Source organism: Heliangelus exortis, chromosome 6, assembly GCF_036169615.1.
Source record: "Heliangelus exortis chromosome 6, bHelExo1.hap1, whole genome shotgun sequence".
Classification (NCBI taxonomy): domain Eukaryota; kingdom Metazoa; phylum Chordata; class Aves; order Apodiformes; family Trochilidae; genus Heliangelus; species Heliangelus exortis.
The window spans coordinates 24,602,864-24,623,633 of record NC_092427.1 but is presented as its reverse complement, the minus strand read 5'-3'; the positions used below and the strand labels follow the sequence as shown (position 1 = coordinate 24,623,633).

The following is a 20,770-nucleotide window of genomic DNA, read 5'->3' as shown; positions in this document are numbered from 1 at the left end:
TTGGTGATAACTTCCATCAGCGACCATGAACTTTGTAAAATGTGCAACTCGTTTATTGGCTTGTATTTTATGTCAGTGCAGTAAACTCAGTATTATAAAATTATTACATTCTGTACAACTGATTACAGATAGGGGAGGATGAACTGAAACTATAGAATTCAAATGTGATCTGCCTATGCAACCAAATAAAACAACCAGCCTCCATGGGTGGCACCTGACTGAAATGAATGACAGACTGGTAAAAGCATGGTGCCCTTCAAATTCAGTGAGGCAGCTTCTATGTGAACTACAAGAACCTCTGAAACTGACAGAAACATTCAGCCAGTACTGTTGTCTGTCTCACAGTATTCCCACCCTGAAGAATTTTATTTAAAATAAAAAGTTGAATTTTGTGGTTTACTTGGTTGAGAAAAGGAGAACAAGAAATTGATCATTTTGCCCTAATGCAAGGAATATTTCAGGCTTCTGAGATTTACAGTGAGTTTTAATTTCTAGGAAGTCACCTACCTTCTCACAGAGATCAAAATGTAGACATTTAAAAATGTATTTCAACTTGTGTGCACAATACTAGTGAGAACATTTATAAACCTAGTGGGAATTTCTCTACATATTAGGAAATTTTTCTTCAGATAGAGAAATGAGCAGGTGTTGACACTATTGCATAAATGAAAGATGCTAATCTAAAAGTATGTGCTTCTTCTGCTTTTTTTTTTTTTCCTCTTGTTCAGCATCAGCAGGTTAACAACATAAGGAAAAAAATAGCAGCTAATACTGAACTGCCAGTGTTTCATAACCCTTTATAGTGGGTACCCACCTACAAACATTTGAGTAAAGCCCCATCAACAGTTTTATTCCTTTGTATACCATAAGATACTTCTAAAGGGATAAGTGCCAACACCTCCAGCCGAGGCTTGGCTACCACACCGAAATAGCTATTGGTACTCTGAGAAAATAAGAGATAACAAAGAGTAAAGATACTTCATGGGTAGGATATTATAATGCTGTTTTCTTGATGTCATTTTCCAGATAAGGAAAAATTTGTTACATATGTGCTTAACTATACTTTACTCTGTACAAAATTATCGTGGAAGACCTTTCCTTTTAAAGTCTGTGCTAGTTTATCATGACAAACGCCATTAAAAGGTGCGGACAATGCCTCTGCTTAAAAAACTATGGAGAAGTTTATAAAACTTATTGTTTGGATGTGTTTGTATTCAACCAGAAATATACTAACATACCCTTGGTTTCAAAGGGCGAGTGTTAAACAATCTTCGGAGAGCAAATCTTTTCATAGCCTCTTTGCAGCCTCTCCAGAACAAAAACCACACGTAGAGACAAATCAACTTCTTTCAGAAAGTCCTGAGAGCCTCAGGCACACCCTGATGCTACCGCTTAAGTCCTCTCTAAGGATCACATTCCCTCCTTTCCTTTTCTTTCCTAAAAAGTATTTTAGCGCGTCTGACTGACAGTCTCCCTCAAGGCCGGTATTTCCAGGGCTGGCCTTCCACACAGCAGCCCGCATGGCCGCAGGCAGAGGAGACATCAACCCTCCCACCCCTATCCTGCACTTGGGAGCGTGGCCCCGCGCTGGGGCAGGAGGCGGGGACGAGAAGCCGCGGCGGGGGGAGGCCGCAGGGCCGGCGGGCGGCATTACGTGAGAGGCGGTGCCCGCCCCCTGCGCACCAGTCACGGCTGCGCGCCGGCGCAGCCACCCCCAGCGGTTATTGCGCCAGGCCGGCTGCCGGCGAGGGACCGACCAGGGCGGGAAGGCGCTTCACTGAAGGCTGGCACGGTTATTATCTTATCTTCTCTCAACCCTTCTCCCCTATCCTCATTTTCTCTCTCCGGCTTCCCTGGGTTCCCTTTTTTTTCCACCCTCCCGGTGGGGAAGGGGCCGCTCCGTCCAGCGCGGCCCAGGGCCCGCAGGGGTTGGGTTGGGGGTGGGGAAGGGCGGTGGGGCCTGAAGAGAAACCTGTAATGGCCGCGCGCGCGCTGCCGGCAGCCCCCCCTGCCGGCCCCCCCCGGCTCCCAGCCCCACTCTTCCGACCCCCCCCTGCCAGCCCCCCCTTCCCCTCCCCCCGGTTCCCCCCTCCCTCCTCGCCGTCGTGCGCTGCCTGCAGCCCGCCTTCGCGCCACGTGACCCCCTCCTCTTCCTCTCGGCTCCATATTGGTACAGGAGGAGGCGAGTTTGGTCACAAAATGGAGGTAACTGCCCGCCGCGTGGAGGGAGCGGGACTCGCTAGGCTGAGCTGAGGCCATGATGGAACGGGAGCGAAGCGGCCTTTCCCCTCACCCCTCCGGGGCAGTAAAGTTGCCGTAGCTCCGCCAGAAACCCACGGAGGGAAGGGGGGAGAGAGGGGTACGGGGGGCTGGAGGGCTGCGGAGGGGGGCACGCAATGGTGCCTCTCCCCGTTCCCGGAGCGGCTGTCTCTTCCTCGTAGTGTTCCTGCCTTGCTCCAGACCCGCTTTCCCCTGTGGTATGGCGCATTAGCGCGCAATGGCGGCCACTGGCAGGAAGAGGGAGGAAACGGGAGAGGCTGCGCTTCCGCCATGCGGCCCCTCGGGCGCAGCCACCTCGGCCGCCATTTCGCAGCTCTCCGTAGCGTGGTCCGGTGGGTGGGGGAGGTCTGCCTCTCGGCCTGGGACAGAGCTCTGGGCAGCAGAGTCCTCCCGAGTATCTTGGGGGACATTTAGGCGCGAATTGGCACGAGATGGGAGAGAAGCGAGTCCCACATGTGCGTGTGTCATTGTTCTGTCCTCCCTGTGTGGGATCCACATGGTGGATGCGCCAGTGATACGCTTTTCCCACTCACTTTCTTGAAATCAGACTTATAAAGCATAAAGGGCTTTTACAGCAGTACCCTGCTTTTCCTCGAGGAATGCTGGTACACGTTGCAGCATCTCCTTGAAATCCCTCACCCCCTTCCCGGAGGGAGTTAGCACGTGTAGTGAGATTTCGCTGCCTCAGGACGTGGTGGGAGACATAGTGCAAAGCTCTCGGATAGTTTTCTGTTTTCCGCTTCCCCAGCACAGGAACCACGATATTCGGTGGTATTCCACCACGATCCTGCTGGGCAGCACGACGAAGTACAGACTTGGCTCAAATTTTTCTTACCTCTTATGAGGTCGAGATCTTGCACACTGGAGCAATCTACACCCTACCGAGGGACAAGCTGTCGTGATACACCCCCCTTGCTCCTTGCTTCTCAAAACCTAAGTGTTCTTGTTCGAATATTTCAGGGAAAGTATGGTGGGCAAAAATGCTGTAGACAGGGTTTTTTTTGTAGGTGAGTTTTTTTTAATTGTATCTTTTACTTTTTATTTTGACCCCCTTCGTTGCAAGCTGAAACTACAAGAATTGAGAACAGAGAAACAGGTTACACAAGTTTCTACATTAAGAGCAAAGAAGAAAGTGGATCCCTTAGTAAAACAGCTAAAAATAACTTTTTTTCCATGCAAGCGATTGTTTTAGGTGCTTCAGAGTTGTTGGATAGTTTGATAAATGGGAGGGGTGGTAAGCATTTGAACATGTTTCAGTAAAGCTTGGAGACAGGTTATATAAATTATGAAGCTAGTATCTTCTTTTTATCCCAGCAAACGTTACTGTTGGCATTGTGAATAGACTGCAAACACACTGCTGAAAATCTGTGGTTTTGCTGCTTTAACTCTTATGTTTTTCCTAATACACTGTATGCACATTAGGTCCAAGTTTAGCTAGTTACAAAGAAGTACATCTCCATAGTATTCTCTGAATGGACAAGTGAGCTTCCATCTTAGGAAGTCTGTTTCACCTCCACTATGTTACTTGTTTCTGTAAGAAATTCAATAGCATTATAAGTTTCTTTTCGTGACATTATATCATGATTGTTTTGAGACTGCTTTCAGCTCTGTTGTTAATTTGCAATATGCCACTATTTCAGTGTTAGTTTAACTGTGCCCATAAAATTGCTTGGATGTTTTTATTTAGAATTGAATGTTGTATTTTATTAATGTTAAGTATGAAAAAAGCTAATACGGCTTTTTCAAACATTCTTATGGGGCAAAGTAGGAGCTGGGTTGGTTCCACTTCAGCTGATGACATCATGGCCTTTATAGGCCATTGTGGCAGAGACTGTGCCTAGGAGCCATACGTTTGCCAGCATGGGGCCTCACTGGAGAAAGCAACAGCTGACAGAATTAGAGAGGGTTTGCGTACTTTTCATTACCCCCCTCAAAAAAAAAAGTATTAAGGATTTACACAGCTCGGTGGTAACACTTAGTATCCTAATGCCTCCTGAACAAACTGATGTTTGATTTAGAAGCATGGAAGAGTAGGTTTAACATTGTGTAGAGAGGAATTAAAGATAGCACAAGCACTTCCATGTTGCTTCATAAAACCTTCACAGTTGTTAATGTATTATCTTATAGGTACTCATAATTTTACAACTGAGTTTAATTTGAAGCTGGATTTTAATGTGGAATTGTATTCAATAACCCCACTTTGAATGTTATTAATTAGAGACCTGCTTGCCAGTCCCTAGGCACCATTTTCAGGAATAAAAATTAAAAAAATTAAACAAAAAAACCCCAACTAAACCCCAGCTTGAACAAAAAATACACCTAAACATTTAAATATCAGTATTTTAATGTTTCAATATACATCCAAAGTCGTGATGAATTATAGTGAAAGCTACTAATACTCTAGTAAAGCAAGAAACTTAATGATCTCAGTCTTGCAATAAAGAAAGGCCATGGGAAACATGATTTGAATGTTGGTTTGAATGCTTAGATATGGAGTAATTCATTGAGCTATTTTCTAAAATAGTTGATTTTTGTAATGACATGTACATCTGGTTTGAAAGGTTGGGCATATAAATAATACAGGGTAAAAGTCAAATATGTCACTTGGAAGAAAAAGCAGTGCAGATTTCTGTTGCTGCAGAATGCTGGGGCTTGAGTGTTAAAATTTGTAATGCTGCAAGAATAGAAGTAGTAAAGGATTCTTGCTGTGGAAAATGTTTTTCAATATAGAAAGCACATCCTCTGGTGTATCAGGTTTATAGGTCGCTGGATCACTGATAGATTACACACAAGATTCTAATAAGCATTATTTGCAAACTGTTAACTCAGGGTTTTAAATCTAGAGAGGTAGGATTTGATTTTTTTAGTGGTTTTAGGTATCAAAGGTGGAATTTGCTTGCCCTGTACCAGTTTTATTCATTATAATTATGCAAGAAAGAAATGAACAAAGGTTATTTTCTGCAGATTTTTAGCTTTAGGTTGAAAGTAGTTGTTCAAACAGTTGTAATAAGACCTTTATTAGGATAGCAGGTGCTCCTTCTGCAGTTCTTAATCAAGAGCAAATTAAGCTGAGGATTTCTACTCTGCCCTTTTTAAGTACTTCAGATTTTTTTTCTACTTTCACCACTCTCCAGTTTCCTCCAATAAAGCCACACCCGTGTGTTGCACCCGGGGAAGGCCCTGCTTCACAAGAATTGTGGTGAGTACTGACTTATCCAACCTGTTTTCTAGGTTTCCTAGATCTAAAAGAAAGTCTGAGTTAGAGTTCCCTTCCAAAATGGCTGCTCTTAAGGAAGAGAGAGATGTGGAAGACTACAAGAGGAAAGGAAGGCGGTCCTCACAGGTGAGAGGAATGCTTTTTATTATTTTGTTTAAAAAGTAGCTTTAAGGGGAAATGGTTTTTATAAAACCTGAACTATCTATAGCTGATTTATTAATTCATAGCAGTTTATTCTACCTGTCTGTCCCCATACTAGCAAAATAAGTTTAAATTGCAGTGTATTACTTAGAATTTTGAGGGGTGGGGTTTTAAGCATAGTGGGAAATTCTTGCCTTTCTAGTTTTTAGTTATAACCAAACTGATTAAATGTATGTTTCTGATTAAAGCAAGCTGTAATTATTTTTTTAAGAAACTTAATGCGCCCAGTTTCAGCAGAAACTCGATTTTTTTCCTATCTTCAAAAATCCTGGTTTTAGCAGGAATGAAGACAGGGTTGTTTTTTTTTCCTTTAGTAAAATGGTTGCCTGATAGTCACTAAAGTTGAAAGCAAGGCTGTACTAAGTAAAAATAACTGTTTTCTTTTGCTTCTAGCAGAAATACCGTAGACTGAATAAGGTGCGTAGTATAGAGAAGATGTTGGGGCTGTTCTGGGAGGATGGGAGCTAGTTACTTTGGGGCAGGGTCTGGAAATGGGAGGGGGGGATAAAAAGTCTTTAACATTGGAAATTAAGCTCAGTATTGGCAGGGAGGGTGTTAGATACGCTTATGTAGCTTATAACATACATTTTTCTGATTATTTGTTTGCTCTAACATTACTTTTCCAGGGTGCCAGAATAGTTTTAGCTAGTTCGGTTTTTTCAGGAACTGTACAATACTGCGACGTGTATACTTGAATTAAGAACAAATGTTATGCCAGTTGCATGTATCTGGTATCATGTGATTATTTTGTGTTTAAATACGGTGTGTAAAGTCCTTCTGGAAGGGATGTAGCAACTACTTGGACTTTGGATACAATGTAACGCCAGTTTCTCTGTTGCCTACAAAGTAAGCTCTTGAAGTTTACAAAAGTAGCTAGCCCTAGTATGTACTTCAAAGCTATTAAGTTTCTAGATAAAATGCTTCATGGAAAATTGGTGAGGCCCCAGTTGTTTGTGAGCTTTCCTGACACAGAAGGCAGTCGAGGGTTTTGCTGCCTGGAGGGCAGAGCAGTCTCATCTTACAGGTGTAGCCGCATCGGAGCGGTGCCAGACATTGTGTGGACGTGCTGATGTTTGCAGAGGTAGTGTGCAGGGGAGGGCTCAAACCAGCACCTGAAAACAGTGCCTTTAGAGAGAAAAAACCTCTGCTCCAAAAAGCTAATTATTCAAAAACCCGACATATGAAAGAAACTCGGAATAAAGGCACTGCGTATCTGCTGTAATGTTGCCAAAATGTCCTGGGATTTCTGCTAATACGAGAATTTTTGCAGGAATCCGGGGGGTGCTAGCTGCCATTTTGTCTTCCTCTCATGAAAGAGGTACAGTTAGAGTGCGCTGGCTGTTGGCGGTTTAGGTGGGACGTCGGAACCAGTAGTTGGATTGTGAGATTGTGATGGGGGGGAAGGGCGAGCAGAGGGAGCCCGCTGTCCGCCCCCCCCCCCCCTTCTCCCGCCCCCCGTGCCGGCTGTCGGGGGCGGGGCCCCTCTCATGGCGCCACTGCGGCTCGAGGACGTGGCGGGGGGGGGGGGGGGGGGGGGGGGGAGAGAGAGAGACTGCTGCACGCGCATTCCCGCTTTCCAGTGGCCCCGCCCCGCCGGCTCCATATTGAGGGTGGAGAAGGCGAGATCGCTCACAAAATGGCGGCGGTCGGTGCTGCGCAGAGCTTTGGCTTGAGGCAGGAAGTCACTAGTCAAGGCTGGAAAGAATCCCCGCCTCTTTTGAGGCTATTAATATGCTTTGGAAGTCCCTTAAACAGCTTACGGGGAGAAGCGAAGCTTCAGGCTGTAAGGCAGGCTGGGCTTTCTTACCCCTTCCCTCCCCCACCTTCACTGCCACCGAAGGAGCGCTGCAAAATGGCGTGCAGTCCCGCAGCGTCAGCTGAGTGGGAGAGGGCCTGCCGATCGTGTTGAAACACGAGACTGCTGTTAGAAATACTAAACTTGCATCAGAAGGACTGAGAAACGCTGAAAACCCTAGAGTACTTATTCCCTGTGAGAACAAAACAACTGCAAAAACCCAACTAATTCCCGAACAAAATGTTGTCTTTTATTTCTGCTAAGAGTTCCTATGACATAGGTGCGTCCTGACGAGAAAAGCTGTAATAACAGGTTTTCCTCCCAGATGAGAATAACTGTTCATGTGCATAGAATAAAACTAAGCAGAAAAGGACTTAACTTTTCCTTTCAGGAGTGACCTGAAGAGTTCTGTTGTCATTCTTTCAAGGTAAAAGCAGTCTTGAGCTGCTAACTGAAAACCCTGTAGTGTTGCGGGGTGCTGGAGAACTATAAAAGGTCTTCCTAGTCTTTTCCGATACAAGTTTTTGGGTTTTTTTGAAGAAGTCTAAACTCTACAGTTTCTCCCACAGATTTCCTTTAATATGTTCATGAGTTTGAAACACTTCATGTTTTGAGCTCTAACATCCATCCATCCATCTTAAAATTGAGGCGTGGCAGAAGATAAAAAAAATACAGCTCGCAACATAAACCACCATTTCATTTAGACTAAAACAGTTTCTACATACAGGGGGAACCTTGAAAGATTTACCTTGTTACCTTGTAAGATTTAAAGTTTACATAGATTAAAAAAGAGATTTTTTTTTTTTCATTATGCTTTTGTAGCTTAGAGCAGTTGGAAGACCTTAGAATAGAATCTTTAATTTGTAGTAGTAGAACCATTGACTGTCGATCACTTACATAATGTCCCTGTAGTAGCAAAGTTAGTGCTTTAAAGTAGCAGGGAGCTACTTGCCAGCCAGCTTTTTATAATCTCTTCCAGTAGTACAACTTAGCCATTATAAACCAGTTTTCTAAAGCAGTATATAACACAGATTTTTTTTTTTGTCTGTATTGTTTACAATATTAATTGCTGCTTAGGGTGGTTGTGTTTCAGTATAAAGTGTTGTTTTTTGAGTATTCCTAGCACTGCTACCCCCTTTATTCAAACTGTAGCAGAGGTTTAAACAGCTTTGTCCTCAGGTTTGAAGCAAGACATCTACCTTTAGAAGTCTGGCTGGTTTTATGTAGTTCAGCTTTCAGGCTAATGCTGCATCTATTCTAGATCATCCCACTGCAGCAGAAGCAGTGCAGCACACTTCTATGCGGCAGAACTCAAGTCATAGGCAGCACAGCAAGCCAGCTGCATAGCTGGCCAGTACCTTGTTGTGAAGTGTTTAGTATGCAAAACAGTACAAGCCTGCTAGATAAGATTTTAATCTGGTTGCTTTTTATAGGACTTCTCTGTCTTGGAAATGGGAGAATTAAGTTTCCTAAATTCCTGTCAGATGTACAGGGACATTCCCTGTCTAACCAAAAATCAGACGTGCAGCACTAAAAAGGCAGTAATATTAGCGTACTTTAAGCCTGCTTTCATTGTACTATAGAAACCTGGGCTCTGAAAATTAGTATATTTTAAAATGTGGATGGTGGTCTCTAGGTGATACCGTCAGGACCTTCAATTAAAGTTGTTTGTTTTATGAGGCTTGTTAAAGTGCCAGTTTTAAAACAGAACTTGTACCTGGTATTGGTAATTGATTAGTTGTTATTCAAGACAATTTTTATCTGTAAGACATTAATCTATGTTGATTCACTTTACAAAGTAATTCCCATAACACTGAAAACAGCATAAATACTTACACTTTCTTTCTTGCATACACTCAGCTTACAAAATCATGAAAGTACAAAATTTACAGTATTAAGGAGTTAACAATTGATACACGTCTCCAAAATTAATAAAAATAACCTTTCAAAATGGATATCCAAAAGCACTTGACACTCAGTTTGGACAGTAACTTTCTTGTACACCATTGTTAAATTTTTTTTTTTACTATGCTTTATAAAGTGTTAGAAGTCCTTTTTATCTAGTAATGCATCATTCTTAATCCCTACAGAGTAAGGAATTACATCCAAATGGAAATTAGACATAAAATGAATGCACTTTCAAGGGAGTAGGAAGCAACCAAGTTATTTGGTATATTGAAATCTCTTTATTGTTTGCATAGGAATACTCTTTGTTAGTGTTTTAATTAGAATTATACCTCAAGAAGTATATGCTGCTGTCTAAACACGTTAGAAGTCATCATGTAATTGTATTCCATTTATTTATAGTTAAAATGAATACAGATAATTTTTAGTAATTCTGTGAAATTTTAACTCCGTTAAAATGTTTGTTTTATTTTTTTTTTTTTCATTTTGTAGGGCCATGAGCCAAAGGAACCAGAGCAGTTGAGAAAGCTGTTCATTGGAGGTCTGAGCTTTGAGACAACAGATGATAGCTTGAGAGAGCACTTTGAAAAATGGGGGACACTCACAGACTGTGTGGTAAAGTTTCAAATATTGGTTTGTGCTTTTGGAAGATTATTGTTACTTAATCTAGTACAGAAACGTGGAGTATCCTCTGTGTTTTTGTAGGTGATGAGAGACCCACAAACAAAACGTTCCAGAGGCTTTGGCTTTGTGACTTACTCCTGTGTGGAGGAAGTAGATGCTGCCATGAGTGCTCGACCGCATAAGGTTGATGGCCGTGTGGTTGAACCAAAGAGAGCAGTTTCAAGGGAGGTATGTTAGTGTTTCAGTTAACCTTATTTCTTAACCTTTACCCAATAATTTAAGACACTGAATATCATTTTTTTGGCATTGTAGGATTCTGTAAAGCCTGGGGCACATCTCACAGTAAAGAAAATATTTGTTGGTGGAATAAAGGAAGATACAGAAGAATATAACTTAAGGGAGTACTTTGAAAAATATGGCAAGATTGAAACCATAGAAGTCATGGAAGACAGACAAAGTGGAAAGAAAAGAGGCTTCGCTTTTGTAACTTTTGATGATCATGATACAGTTGATAAAATTGTTGGTATGTAACTCTTGAGTGAGAAATAACTTATGGGATGAAAGTGTAATGTTACATTTGCAGCAGCAGTGTGTGGAATGTAAGATGTTCACATAATCAACTGCTTGACTCTGTTGTATGAAAGGGTTAGATTTTATGGTCTTGTCTTACAGTAGCTTTCTGTGAGTTTTATGGCAACTTCCTTTCAGCAATTTGATGTTCTGTCTCTTTCCTATCTCTCAATTTTCTGTAGTTCAGAAATATCATACTATAAATGGACATAACTGTGAAGTGAAAAAAGCACTCTCAAAACAAGAGATGCAGACTGCTAGCTCTCAGAGAGGTGAGTATGAAGTTGTGCGTGGTTATTTTACATAAATAGTTTTCAATAAATACAATTAAAGCAAAATATTTTGTAGGTCGTGGGGGTGGCTCAGGTAACTTCATGGGCCGTGGAAACTTTGGAGGCGGTGGAGGGAACTTCGGCCGAGGAGGAAACTTTGGTGGAAGAGGTAAATGACTGGAATGTTTTTATGGAATGTGATTTCTGCTTATTGCCTGTGTCTGTTGGCCTAAAGAGTTAAGAGGTGCTCAGGAAAACATTCTCATCTGTTTTGTGTTCCAGGAGGCTATGGGGGTGGTGGTGGCGGTGGTGGGAGCAGAGGAAGCTTTGGGGGTGGTGATGGATACAATGGATTTGGTGATGGTAAGTGTACTGTTCACTTCCCTCCCCCTCACCTCCCCAGTGTTGTAACCACCTGCATGTCTTGCCTTCACCTTGGAGTCCAAGTCTGCTTTAGTAGTAGTGTTTTCTACACTATAGAGCTGTGAAGTTACAGGGGTGATGTTTTTTTTTTCCCCCACAAAATTATGCACCCTTTGAAGGCAGTAGCTATTTTTGATTATTGAGAATGTAACAAAGATTCTGATGTCAGTTGAGATTACTAACTGACTAAAGCAGTGACCAGCTAACACACCAGAAATCTTTTTGGTTGATTCTTTAAGACTTATCATGGCTCATTAGTATCTTTTTCATAATGAAGCTTGCATGAGTATTCAAAATACACCTAAAGAGAACTGTGAAAATGATGAAATTATTGTGGAATTGGCACATGGTGGGGGAGAGGGAGTGAGGGAGGGCCCAGAAATGAGGAAAGTATTACATAGTTAGTCAACTCATGATTCTCTAAGCAGATACATGTAGTGGCTTTTTGGAATGATTGCCCAATTTGGAACAACTCTTATCAAAATGCCTGAGCCGGTATCAGGATGTGGAATACCAAGTCTTTCAGATATGTTTTATATGATTGGAAAAAACAATGTCCAATAGCTTTGATATGCCTGTAAATAAAGCTGTGTGGTCTGGGATTGTAAACCAGAATTCTTTTGAGAGCTTTGCCTACTGAGTCAGTTCAGAGGAATAAAGATGATATGCAGTGCTGATGACAAAGCCACTTCAGTAAAGAGCCAGTTTTACGTGTGTTGTGGCAGTGGCAACTCTTGGGCTTCAAGAGTACGCATAAACTAACGGGGATTTTGTTTAGATAGGTGGTACAACTGCAGTGAATGTAATACAGGGAAGGCCTTGTGGGACATTTTTATTGTGGTTCTTTTTGTCATGGTTCTTTTTGTTAAATGGACTCTTTCTTACCAGTGTTTAGATTTGGTGTGTTTAGTTACACTCTTTTATTCAAAGGTGGCAACTATGGAGGTGGTCCTGGTTATGGCAGCAGAGGAGGCTATGGTGGTGGTGGAGGACCAGGATATGGAAACCCAGGTGGTGGATATGGAGGTGGAGGAGGAGGATATGATGGCTACAATGAAGGAGGAAATTTTGGTGGTGGTAAGATGCCAACTATTATTAGACATTGGGTTTTTTCAGGCAGGTCTGACTTGTACAGTGTTTGAAATACACAGTATTAAGGAATTGTACAGTTAGGTCTTAAAAGTAGAAGGCTGTGTCAAGTAAGGAAGTTTCTATCTAGATCAGCTTTGATATACTGTACAGCATATAGCACTTTTCAAAAAGCAGCAGCCATTAATCTGATTGAGAATTTGGAAACATTTGACTGTTTTCAAGTATGCTGTTGCTATCATATACCAGTTCCTATCATGTAGCTCACACCTTCTTTGTGAGGAATATGAATTTACATAAACTTTCTGATTGTTGTTTGCCCCAAGTCTCTGGGGAGTGGGCATCAAAATCTGCTGCATACTCTGCCTTCCGATGGGTGTGTGCAGCGTGCCTGCTACTGTTCTGTTGCTTTGGGGAGCAAGTAAATTGTGTGTAGTTTTCATTATGATCAGATGTGTAAAGCATTGGGTAGTGGAAGACTGGTGAAACTCAGGTGCTTTTCTGAGTTTGGAGACCTTAAATTTGGCCTAATGTATTTCCTTCCAATCTGTCTAATTTTTTAAATGTTGGGTGATTTTCATCTTCAATGAAATACCAGTTTCTTCAAAATGTAAGGGGCCTTCTGTCATTTGTGCATTGTGAGTGGAAGTAGCATGCAAAATGCTTGCAATTCTAATTTAAATTGGTTTTAACTAGGACATTTACATTGGATACTATAATCTGGCAAGCTTCCTGTCCTAAATGTTGAAGAAAAGTTTCTTTATAAGTCTGTATTTGTTTCAGGTAATTATGGTGGAAGTGGGAACTACAATGATTTTGGCAATTACAGTGGACAACAGCAGTCTAACTATGGTCCCATGAAAGGTGGTGGCAGCTTTGGTGGCAGAAGTTCAGGCAGTCCCTATGGTGGTAAATATCTTTTTGTACTGAAAATATTTTTCAGGTCAAAATGTCTTGTTCTTGATTTTTCAACATACACCCTGTTATTTGTAGGTGGTTATGGATCTGGAAGTGGAAGTGGTGGCTATGGTGGTAGAAGATTCTAAAAATGCATTGGAAAAAGGGTAGGTGCAATGCATATTTTTAATGATGATTAATAATGTGCAACTGTTCACTGAGAGTAATAATTTTCTTATCCTGTATTCAACAGGCTACAGTTCTTAGCAGGAGAGAGAGCGAGGAGTTGTCAGGAAAGCTGCAGGTTACTTTGAGACAGTCGTCCCAAATGCATTAGAGGAACTGTAAAATCTGCCACAGAAGGAACGATGATCCATAGTCAGAAAAGTTACTGCAGCTTAAACAGGAAACCCTTCTTGTTCAGGACTGTCATAGCCACAGTTTGCAAAAAGTGCAGCTATTGATTAATGCAATGTAGTGTCGATTAGATGTACATTCCTGAGGTCTTTATCTGTTGTAGCTTTGTCTTTCTTTTCTCTTTTTATTTTCCCATTACATTAGGTATATTGCCCTGTAAATTGTGGTAGTGGTACCAGGAATAAACAAATTAAGGAATTTTTAACTTTTCAATATTTGTGTAGTTCAGTTTTTCCACATTTAGTACAGAGAACTCTATAACAGAAATAAAATGTAGTTTAGGGTGTTTCCTTGTTAGTTAATAGAGAGGATTAATGCATTTTTCAATTACTATTTTGTATTAATTTAAAGTTAACAATAGAAACACCTATTGATTTGCAGTCTTAAGGGGTCTAGTCTCAGTGTATATATGTAACTGTCACTGACATGAGTTACATAGGCATACAGAGGGAAAACATCTGTATGTTGCATTATAGTTTGTTTAGATGTATAACCAGGATTGAGTTACTCAAATTAGTGTTTGTGAATTATAGAACTAAGCTTTACCTTAATGAAAATTTCAAATTACTTTTTGGTTTGTGCATATTTTTTTAATTTGTAGTTCTGTATTAGTACTAGCGCTTCAAGAAAATAAGGCATGATAAATATTTTAACAAGACCAACTTCAGACACATTAAAGCTGTCTCCCGTCTCATTTGAGATGTATGAGGGATAACTGCAGTTGTTTAAGTCTTGGGTGAAGAGAAAAAGAAACTTGCTTTTTACCTTTATATTTATTGTAATTCCCGAGAAGTTGAGGTGGGGGGGGAATCAAGTGCCTGTTTCCTTGGGATATACAATGATTCTGTTTCAATAAAACTACTTTGGGGAGGGTGGCTTGGAATTTTCATCCCCTTCCTTTGTCCACATTTCCCTCTCCCTCACACCAGACTGCGCTGTTTCAATGAAATGAGGCGTCATAGTGAAAGAAATAGGTATGTTCCTCAATAACTTAATGGCTATATACTTTCTTGCATGCACCCTAGGCAATTTTCTGGACACATTCTTCTGACTGGGCGCCAAGGGTAGCACAGGTGTAATCACTGACAGTCCCAGGTAATGCGTTCCAAAAGCCCGTGCACGATGGGCTCCCAGTAGTATAGTTGTCAAGCTTCTTCCCGTGCAAACGTCTGTGCTCAGCTATGAGCTCGCTCAAGCAAAACACGATCCAGTTGTATTTGACTAGAAATGCTTCCCACGGTGGAGAATGGTACAGTCTGGGGTTTGCACAGGTAGAATGGTAGCGTGTCACAATATGGTTTTATGCACTGGAGTAGCAAATCTTATCAGCACATGTGGCTAGAAATTGTACTTCGTTCTCACTTCTGAACTCCAAATTCAGGCACTGCAGGCTGTCCTTTTCTCAGCTGATGTGAATTCTCTCTGGACTATTGCCAGGACAGTGCTTTCTGTCAATTCAGACTCGGAAGAGTAGGGACCCAGTCAATAGAAGAAATACTCAGACACTTGACAATATGGTATGGGAATTACTCACACCTGTATCACTTCTGGGTCAATGTGCAGAATAAGGTAAATGCAATTCCAGTGTAGGAATGAATCTGCAAAGGTGTATGAAACGGCTCAAGGCGTAATCAGTCATATGAATAATGAATTATAATTTTAAGAAGTAGTAGACAAATGAGTGTGTTGTTTGAAAAAAACATTAAACTATGTTAATTAAACACTGTTATTGGAGTGTATTTAGAATGCAGTACACTAAAACAAGGAACTGGTGTCAAGATGGTAGCCTCCAAACTGGTTTTTAAAGTCTGCATATTCTTTTCTGTGGAGTTTTAAAATATCTCAAGTTCAAGCAAGAGTTGGTGATTTAGTGAACGCTTCTGATGTTGTACATATTAATTTGGGCTTGGGGTGGGGAGGAGGTTGTATTTCAATAAAGGCATTTTTTAAACAACCCATTTGGAGTTTGAAAACCTTGAAAACTAAACCTCAACTCACTAGGGAGTGAGCCACCTAACTGCTGACTTGCTTTGTACCTTACTATGCTTAGAAGATGTGTAGACTTGTACCTGGGGCCTGCATCTAATTGCAGGGACAACTGGAGGATGGGGTTGATGTCCCTTCTGACAATTGATCTGGTATTTCTAAATTTCTTTAGAATGTATTGACAGTGTTCTTTTTAACAGGGCCTCTTGTAGCTGTACTGTGACAACAATGTTAACTTTGAAAAATAGTGTCATAATAAACTTTATGAACAAGATCTGTATGCAACCTTTTAAGAGATGGATGTAAGTGACCGCTTTGTAGGTGGGTGGGGTAGCTTAGTTGTTGTGACGTGGAAAAGCATAAGCCGTGAGGACAGTGATTAACCAGCTTTAAAGAACCTAGGATGTACTTCTTTGACCCATACTTTGCTAAGGAGACTCGTAAGACAGGACTTCAGCAGCCTATTGAGTATGGAGAAGTCAGCATAATTAAAGAATGACAAGGCAGCAGGAGCAACAGCTTCAACTTCCAGAAAAGTGAAGGCATAAGATACTGTGCTGATAGTGAGCAGCTTTCCAAAGGCTAGTTAAATCTGCTTATCACAGCTGAAATATCGGAAGAAAGTCTAGCAAGAGTTCTTCACCTTTTGGAACCTCCTTGAGTGATAGCTACTTGAGTTGACTCAAAATCAATAGGTCTAGCATTTAGACCTGAAAGGAAGGGCAATGAGCATAGGTAAGGTTTGCCTTTAAAATTTTTCATGAATTAAAAAAGAGTAGCGGGGGTTTTTTAAACAAGGTAAGAGTAATTTCTTTGATTTTCAGGTTGAATGAGAAGCTGCTGCTTGACAAAATGGGGAATGTCTTGCACATCCTCTTCAGTTGAAGGTTTCTGACTGGGTAAGATTTGTAGTGTATAGTAAAACACTTGTTTAACCCTTATTTCATTCTAGGCTTTCCTTTGCCAGCCTTTTCATATTGGAAAGCCTAAAGTATTAAGGAGCAAGTATTCCAGCACACATCATCCAGCGTTTCCCATTCTGGATGAGAGTTGCTGCTGGCATAATTGCTATACAAGAATCCTTCCCTTCCCGACAGGTACAATATTGCTGTGTCTTGGAGTTCAACAAGAGCGAAATTATGAATGTTTTGAATGTGTGCTCTGGTTACCGTGGGGAGGGCACTGATGGGGAGGTGAGAAATTGTTCTTGCTATGTAATTGAAAGAGGTTCCTTAGGGAGACCCAACCTGCTGAGGGCACTGGGGGGTTCCTCACCACTGGGTGGTCTGCCATACACTGCTGCTGCTGAAGCAGTTCTGTAAAGTCACTGCATTGGTTAGAGCAGTGATTTCCCTCCTAATTAATGAATTTGGTTTATCAGATGGGTTTGTATTTATCTGTACAAATCAAAGTTCCCCTTCAGATTTTTGGTGCTTTCAAGTAGTTCACTGGAGGCCAGTGCTGTCATGTGGCACTCAGCTGAAAGCACAACTGCATTGGTACAGATGAGTGGCAGTCAAGAACTTCATGGCATCTGCTTTTACTCACACTGGTTCTTAACTCTTGGAACATGTATTTCTGCATCTTTGATTTTAAAGGTCTAGGACACTTCTAGCACGTTTTATGTAATAGTCTAGTACCTGTTTATATCAGCCAATAAATTCTAACTCTTATGCTTTAATTTTTGGAAGTCAGTTTCTATTTTAGCACTGGTTACGCTTGAGTTGTTCAGAAAATAAAAAAGTCAAATGAAACCTGTGCATTTCAGTCTAACCTGGGGCTTAGGCACGTTCAGAGACTGACTCAGGTATTTAAGATTGTTGCCAGCTATCTGTGCAACATCCATAAAGTAATTTCTTTATGTAAACTCTTGATATTTTAACCTACACTTAAAAGTTAACTTGGAAGTAATTTTAAATATTGAGCTTCTCGTATATTGAAAAGCTAATGAATGGAAATCTCACAGTGGCTGTCTATGTTTTTTAAAAACAAATGGTTTTGGTTAGCCAAGGTTGAGTCAGAATTTGGAACTGCTGCATGAATGTCACAGTCTCTACTTAGAGCACTGGAGGGCTTGCTGCTGAGGTGAGCAGCTTGCTAGGCCTAGGGTGGGAAACCTTTGCTCTTCCTTAGCTGGGCAGAGTTGCTCTTGTGAGCTCACTTAGTGTGTAGCCAAGAGGTAATGGGGAAAAGCATTTGTGAGTCTAAGGATTGCTCAGCCGAGGGCAAATGCTTTTGTACCTGGGGAGGCATGTTACGTTCATCAAAACATCTTCCAGATTTTACTGTTAAAAATTGTAAGTTTTAACAACTCTTTCTAGTTTGCATCACATTTCTAGGCGTGTGTATACTTGTCCTTAACATTAGAGGATTCTGCATTAGTGCAGACTTTGCTCTGCTCTGGAGGCTTTTCACACCATGTACAGAAGTAGATATTCACTGTTAGAATATTTTCTCAGTTGGCTGTGGTGCACTCTTGTTAGACTAATTTGCTTAATTTCAGTTATTCATACTGCACGTTTTTCAGAAACTGATCTTGTCAAAGGTAAATGCTTCCTTAAGGAGTACTTGGTCAAATACATCTTTGCTTAAGACACTTCCAAGAGTTAAGAATATTATTTCACGGCTAGGTTTTTATAGCAGCTGCTATTGCAAATGGCAACTGTAAATGGAGATGAAAAAGTGTGAAGTTACCACATCAGTCCCCCAAGATGCAGCTCTACACCCTAACCTAAACCTGTGAGTTAATCTAAAAGCAAATGGTAAAAACGTATTTTCCCAAAAGTGCCCCGAGTGAGCGCATATATAAAGTGTATTGTTACTATAGAACACTTAAACATAGCATCTTACCTTTGATTTCCTTTAAATATTTAAGATGGGAAGGTGAATGCTTCTAGTCTTTAAACATTGTGTGATGTCTGTGGTTCCTGTGTTTAAGACATTGACATGTTCTCATACACTGTCTGCACTGCGGTGGAAAATTAACTCGTGTATCAGTCTGTGGTCTCTGACAAGTGTTTTTATCTGTCGTTGTGTGGAGCATGATAGATCTTGAGTATTACTAAAATTCAGATGTCTGATGGATGACTTTCTTTCTGCTGTGGGTGCTACAGGTTGACATCTCTCTAAGATTAGCTTTTTGCTGAACTAACGTAATCCAAGTATCTCCATAGAAGAAAAATGGCCTTCATGTAGAAGATAATACCTCAAGATTGGAAACTATGTTAAAATAACTGGCAAAGACTTCAAGAGCAATGGTGCTAGTGGGCTGCAGTCTTAGAACTTGTGGTTAAACAAGTTTACAAATAGCATGGAAATGAAATATTTCAGTATAGTCCATAATGGATTGAAATTTGTTAAAATACTTCAATTTTGTATCAGAATAAAGTGTATCTTGTCAAATGACTTACAAGCTAAATATTGTTGCCAACACCTTTTTATTGCTGGGAGGAACACAAAGTGGTCTGAAATTACTGTAACACATTATGTTATGGAATCATCTTTGCAACTTGGGACAAAGTCTGGTTTGGGTTAGAAAACCAGCTCCTCAGCTTTACTTTTAAAACTATGTTTTGGTAAAGAAATAAATGGTCTACACATGGAGTTTTAGGTGTATGACATCAGCTTTTTGGCCATTAGATTTGTCAATGTCACTAAGTTACTCAGGTCTGAGAAGCTACTCTGTACCTCATAAATAATAATAAAATGAAGGATATTGTATGCAATCTGTTTTCACATATACCAAAATAATTTCATTTGTAGTATTTTTGTCCTTAATGCTGTGTGTTTCAATGCGGGTAAAACGTTCACTGTGGTTGAGGTATGAAAAACACCTCTGGGCAAGCTGTGCCTCCAGTTACTGCAGGCCCAGTTACTTCAGACTGATTCTTCACCTGGTGGAATTCAATCAAGGCTTCTGCAATAACTGCAGGTTTTTTGTGTAGCTCTTTATATCTTGGCAATACAGTAAGTATCCCTGCATTAGGCTTCTGACTTGTGGGTAGTACAAATACAACAGCCCCTGCAAAGGCTTGAAGGATGCTGTCTGCCTTAAGCTTTTGCATTTGTGCTAAAATAAGGAAAAAACTGTAGGGCAGGGGTTTATTGAGGTCTGTTATATCCCATTTGTGATTAAGGTCTTTCCATATACAGCTAGAGAATGTTTTGTTAGATATGCATGGTCTAATTATTAGTGGGGGAAACCCAGGAGCTCTTCCTCTTGATGTTTGCTGCTCTGCCACCAAACCTACCTGTCTAGCAGAGCACTGTGTATCTGTTTTGAAGGGACTTTCTAGGGCTATGGCTCTGTGTGGTTCCTAATGCTAATGCTCTAAAATTGCCATTCTTAACTAAGGATTAGCTCCTCTTGCTTTAAATGGTGGCAGTGTCTCGCGTTTCCCCAGGGTTCACCCGGGTTTGGTGACTTGGGGGTGTTTTCCTTCCTAGGCAGCACTGGTGGCAAAGTCAGTACAGGCATATTTGAACAGCAGCAGCAAGGAAAAAAAAAACCTTGCTGCTGCAGAATCGTTGCTTTAGTTCAGTTGGTGCTCGGCTGCCCTATCTAGAGCAAATAAACCTCTTGTTCATGAAATTCAGACCCCTCTTTAAGTTTTCAGTTGTTGGTATTGACCATTTGCTCCAAAAAGCACACTTTTTGCATTCGTAACACTCCAGGGTCTGTGCAGGAGGATGGACTGGCAAGGAAGAGGTCAGTACAAACAAGGTAAGCAGCCTCAAATGCAAGTTGCCTCTCCTGCATTCACCTTACACCACGTCTTCAAAAACACAAAAGTTACTGCTAGGTGTAAGGGGCAGGGTACAAACATTTATGGGGCAGGACCTCACCTGAAAGTTTGTAGCAAGTGACACAGGGTATGAGATGAGAAGCTCTGTTAAACTGTTGCTTTTCTTGTAAATAAAGCAAAGCCTAAGCAGCTGATAGTCCCCACTTTAGGTACCAAAGACCACCTTCTGGTACTGGACCTTGGCCATTACATCTGCTGCTTAAGGAGGACCGTGATTCCTGGTATTGCCCTGTCCTGCAACAAAATTACCTTCTCAGGGAATTAAAAGAGCATCTGAAATTCTGTGCAT

The 20,770-nt window shown here is 41.1% G+C and overlaps 1 protein-coding gene across 16 annotated transcripts; it reads left to right on the top strand.

Moving 5' to 3' along the window:
• The first annotated feature begins 1,646 nt into the window (after positions 1 to 1,646).
• HNRNPA3 (heterogeneous nuclear ribonucleoprotein A3) lies at positions 1,647 to 19,094 on the top strand. Of its 16 annotated transcripts, XR_011726533.1 has the most exons (15): positions 1,647 to 1,792; positions 5,512 to 5,623; positions 6,092 to 6,115; positions 9,891 to 10,013; positions 10,104 to 10,250; positions 10,335 to 10,545; positions 10,775 to 10,864; positions 10,926 to 11,033; positions 11,147 to 11,227; positions 12,218 to 12,364; positions 13,160 to 13,285; positions 13,370 to 13,440; positions 16,501 to 16,575; positions 16,774 to 16,869; positions 18,790 to 19,094. XR_011726533.1 is itself a non-coding variant. In XM_071747253.1 (13 exons), the coding sequence occupies exons 2-12, from the start codon at positions 5,558 to 5,560 to the stop codon at positions 13,420 to 13,422; spliced, it is 1,173 nt and encodes a 390-aa protein (XP_071603354.1). In that variant the 5' UTR covers positions 1,647 to 1,792; positions 5,512 to 5,557; the 3' UTR covers positions 13,423 to 13,440; positions 13,527 to 15,950. The 16 variants fall into 16 exon arrangements, 12 of the variants coding, with proteins under 12 accessions (XP_071603354.1, XP_071603357.1, XP_071603353.1 ...); XR_011726532.1 differs by lacking the exon at positions 16,774 to 16,869; XR_011726534.1 differs by lacking the exons at positions 1,647 to 1,792; positions 16,774 to 16,869 and adding an exon at positions 2,080 to 2,205 and having other exon boundaries at positions 6,095 to 6,115; positions 10,941 to 11,033.
• The last annotated feature ends 1,676 nt before the right edge of the window (positions 19,095 to 20,770 follow it).

Coding starts and splice junctions, on each gene's coding strand:
- HNRNPA3 (XM_071747252.1), top strand. CDS start 5,558: ATGGCTGCTCTTAAGGAAGAGAGAGATGTGGAAGACTACAAGAGGAAA. Junction 10,865..10,925: donor GACTGCTAGCTCTCAGAGAG/GTGAGTATGAAG, acceptor ATACAATTAAAG/CAAAATATTTTGTAGGTCGT. Junction 11,034..11,146: donor AGGAAACTTTGGTGGAAGAG/GTAAATGACTGG, acceptor TTTGTGTTCCAG/GAGGCTATGGGGGTGGTGGT.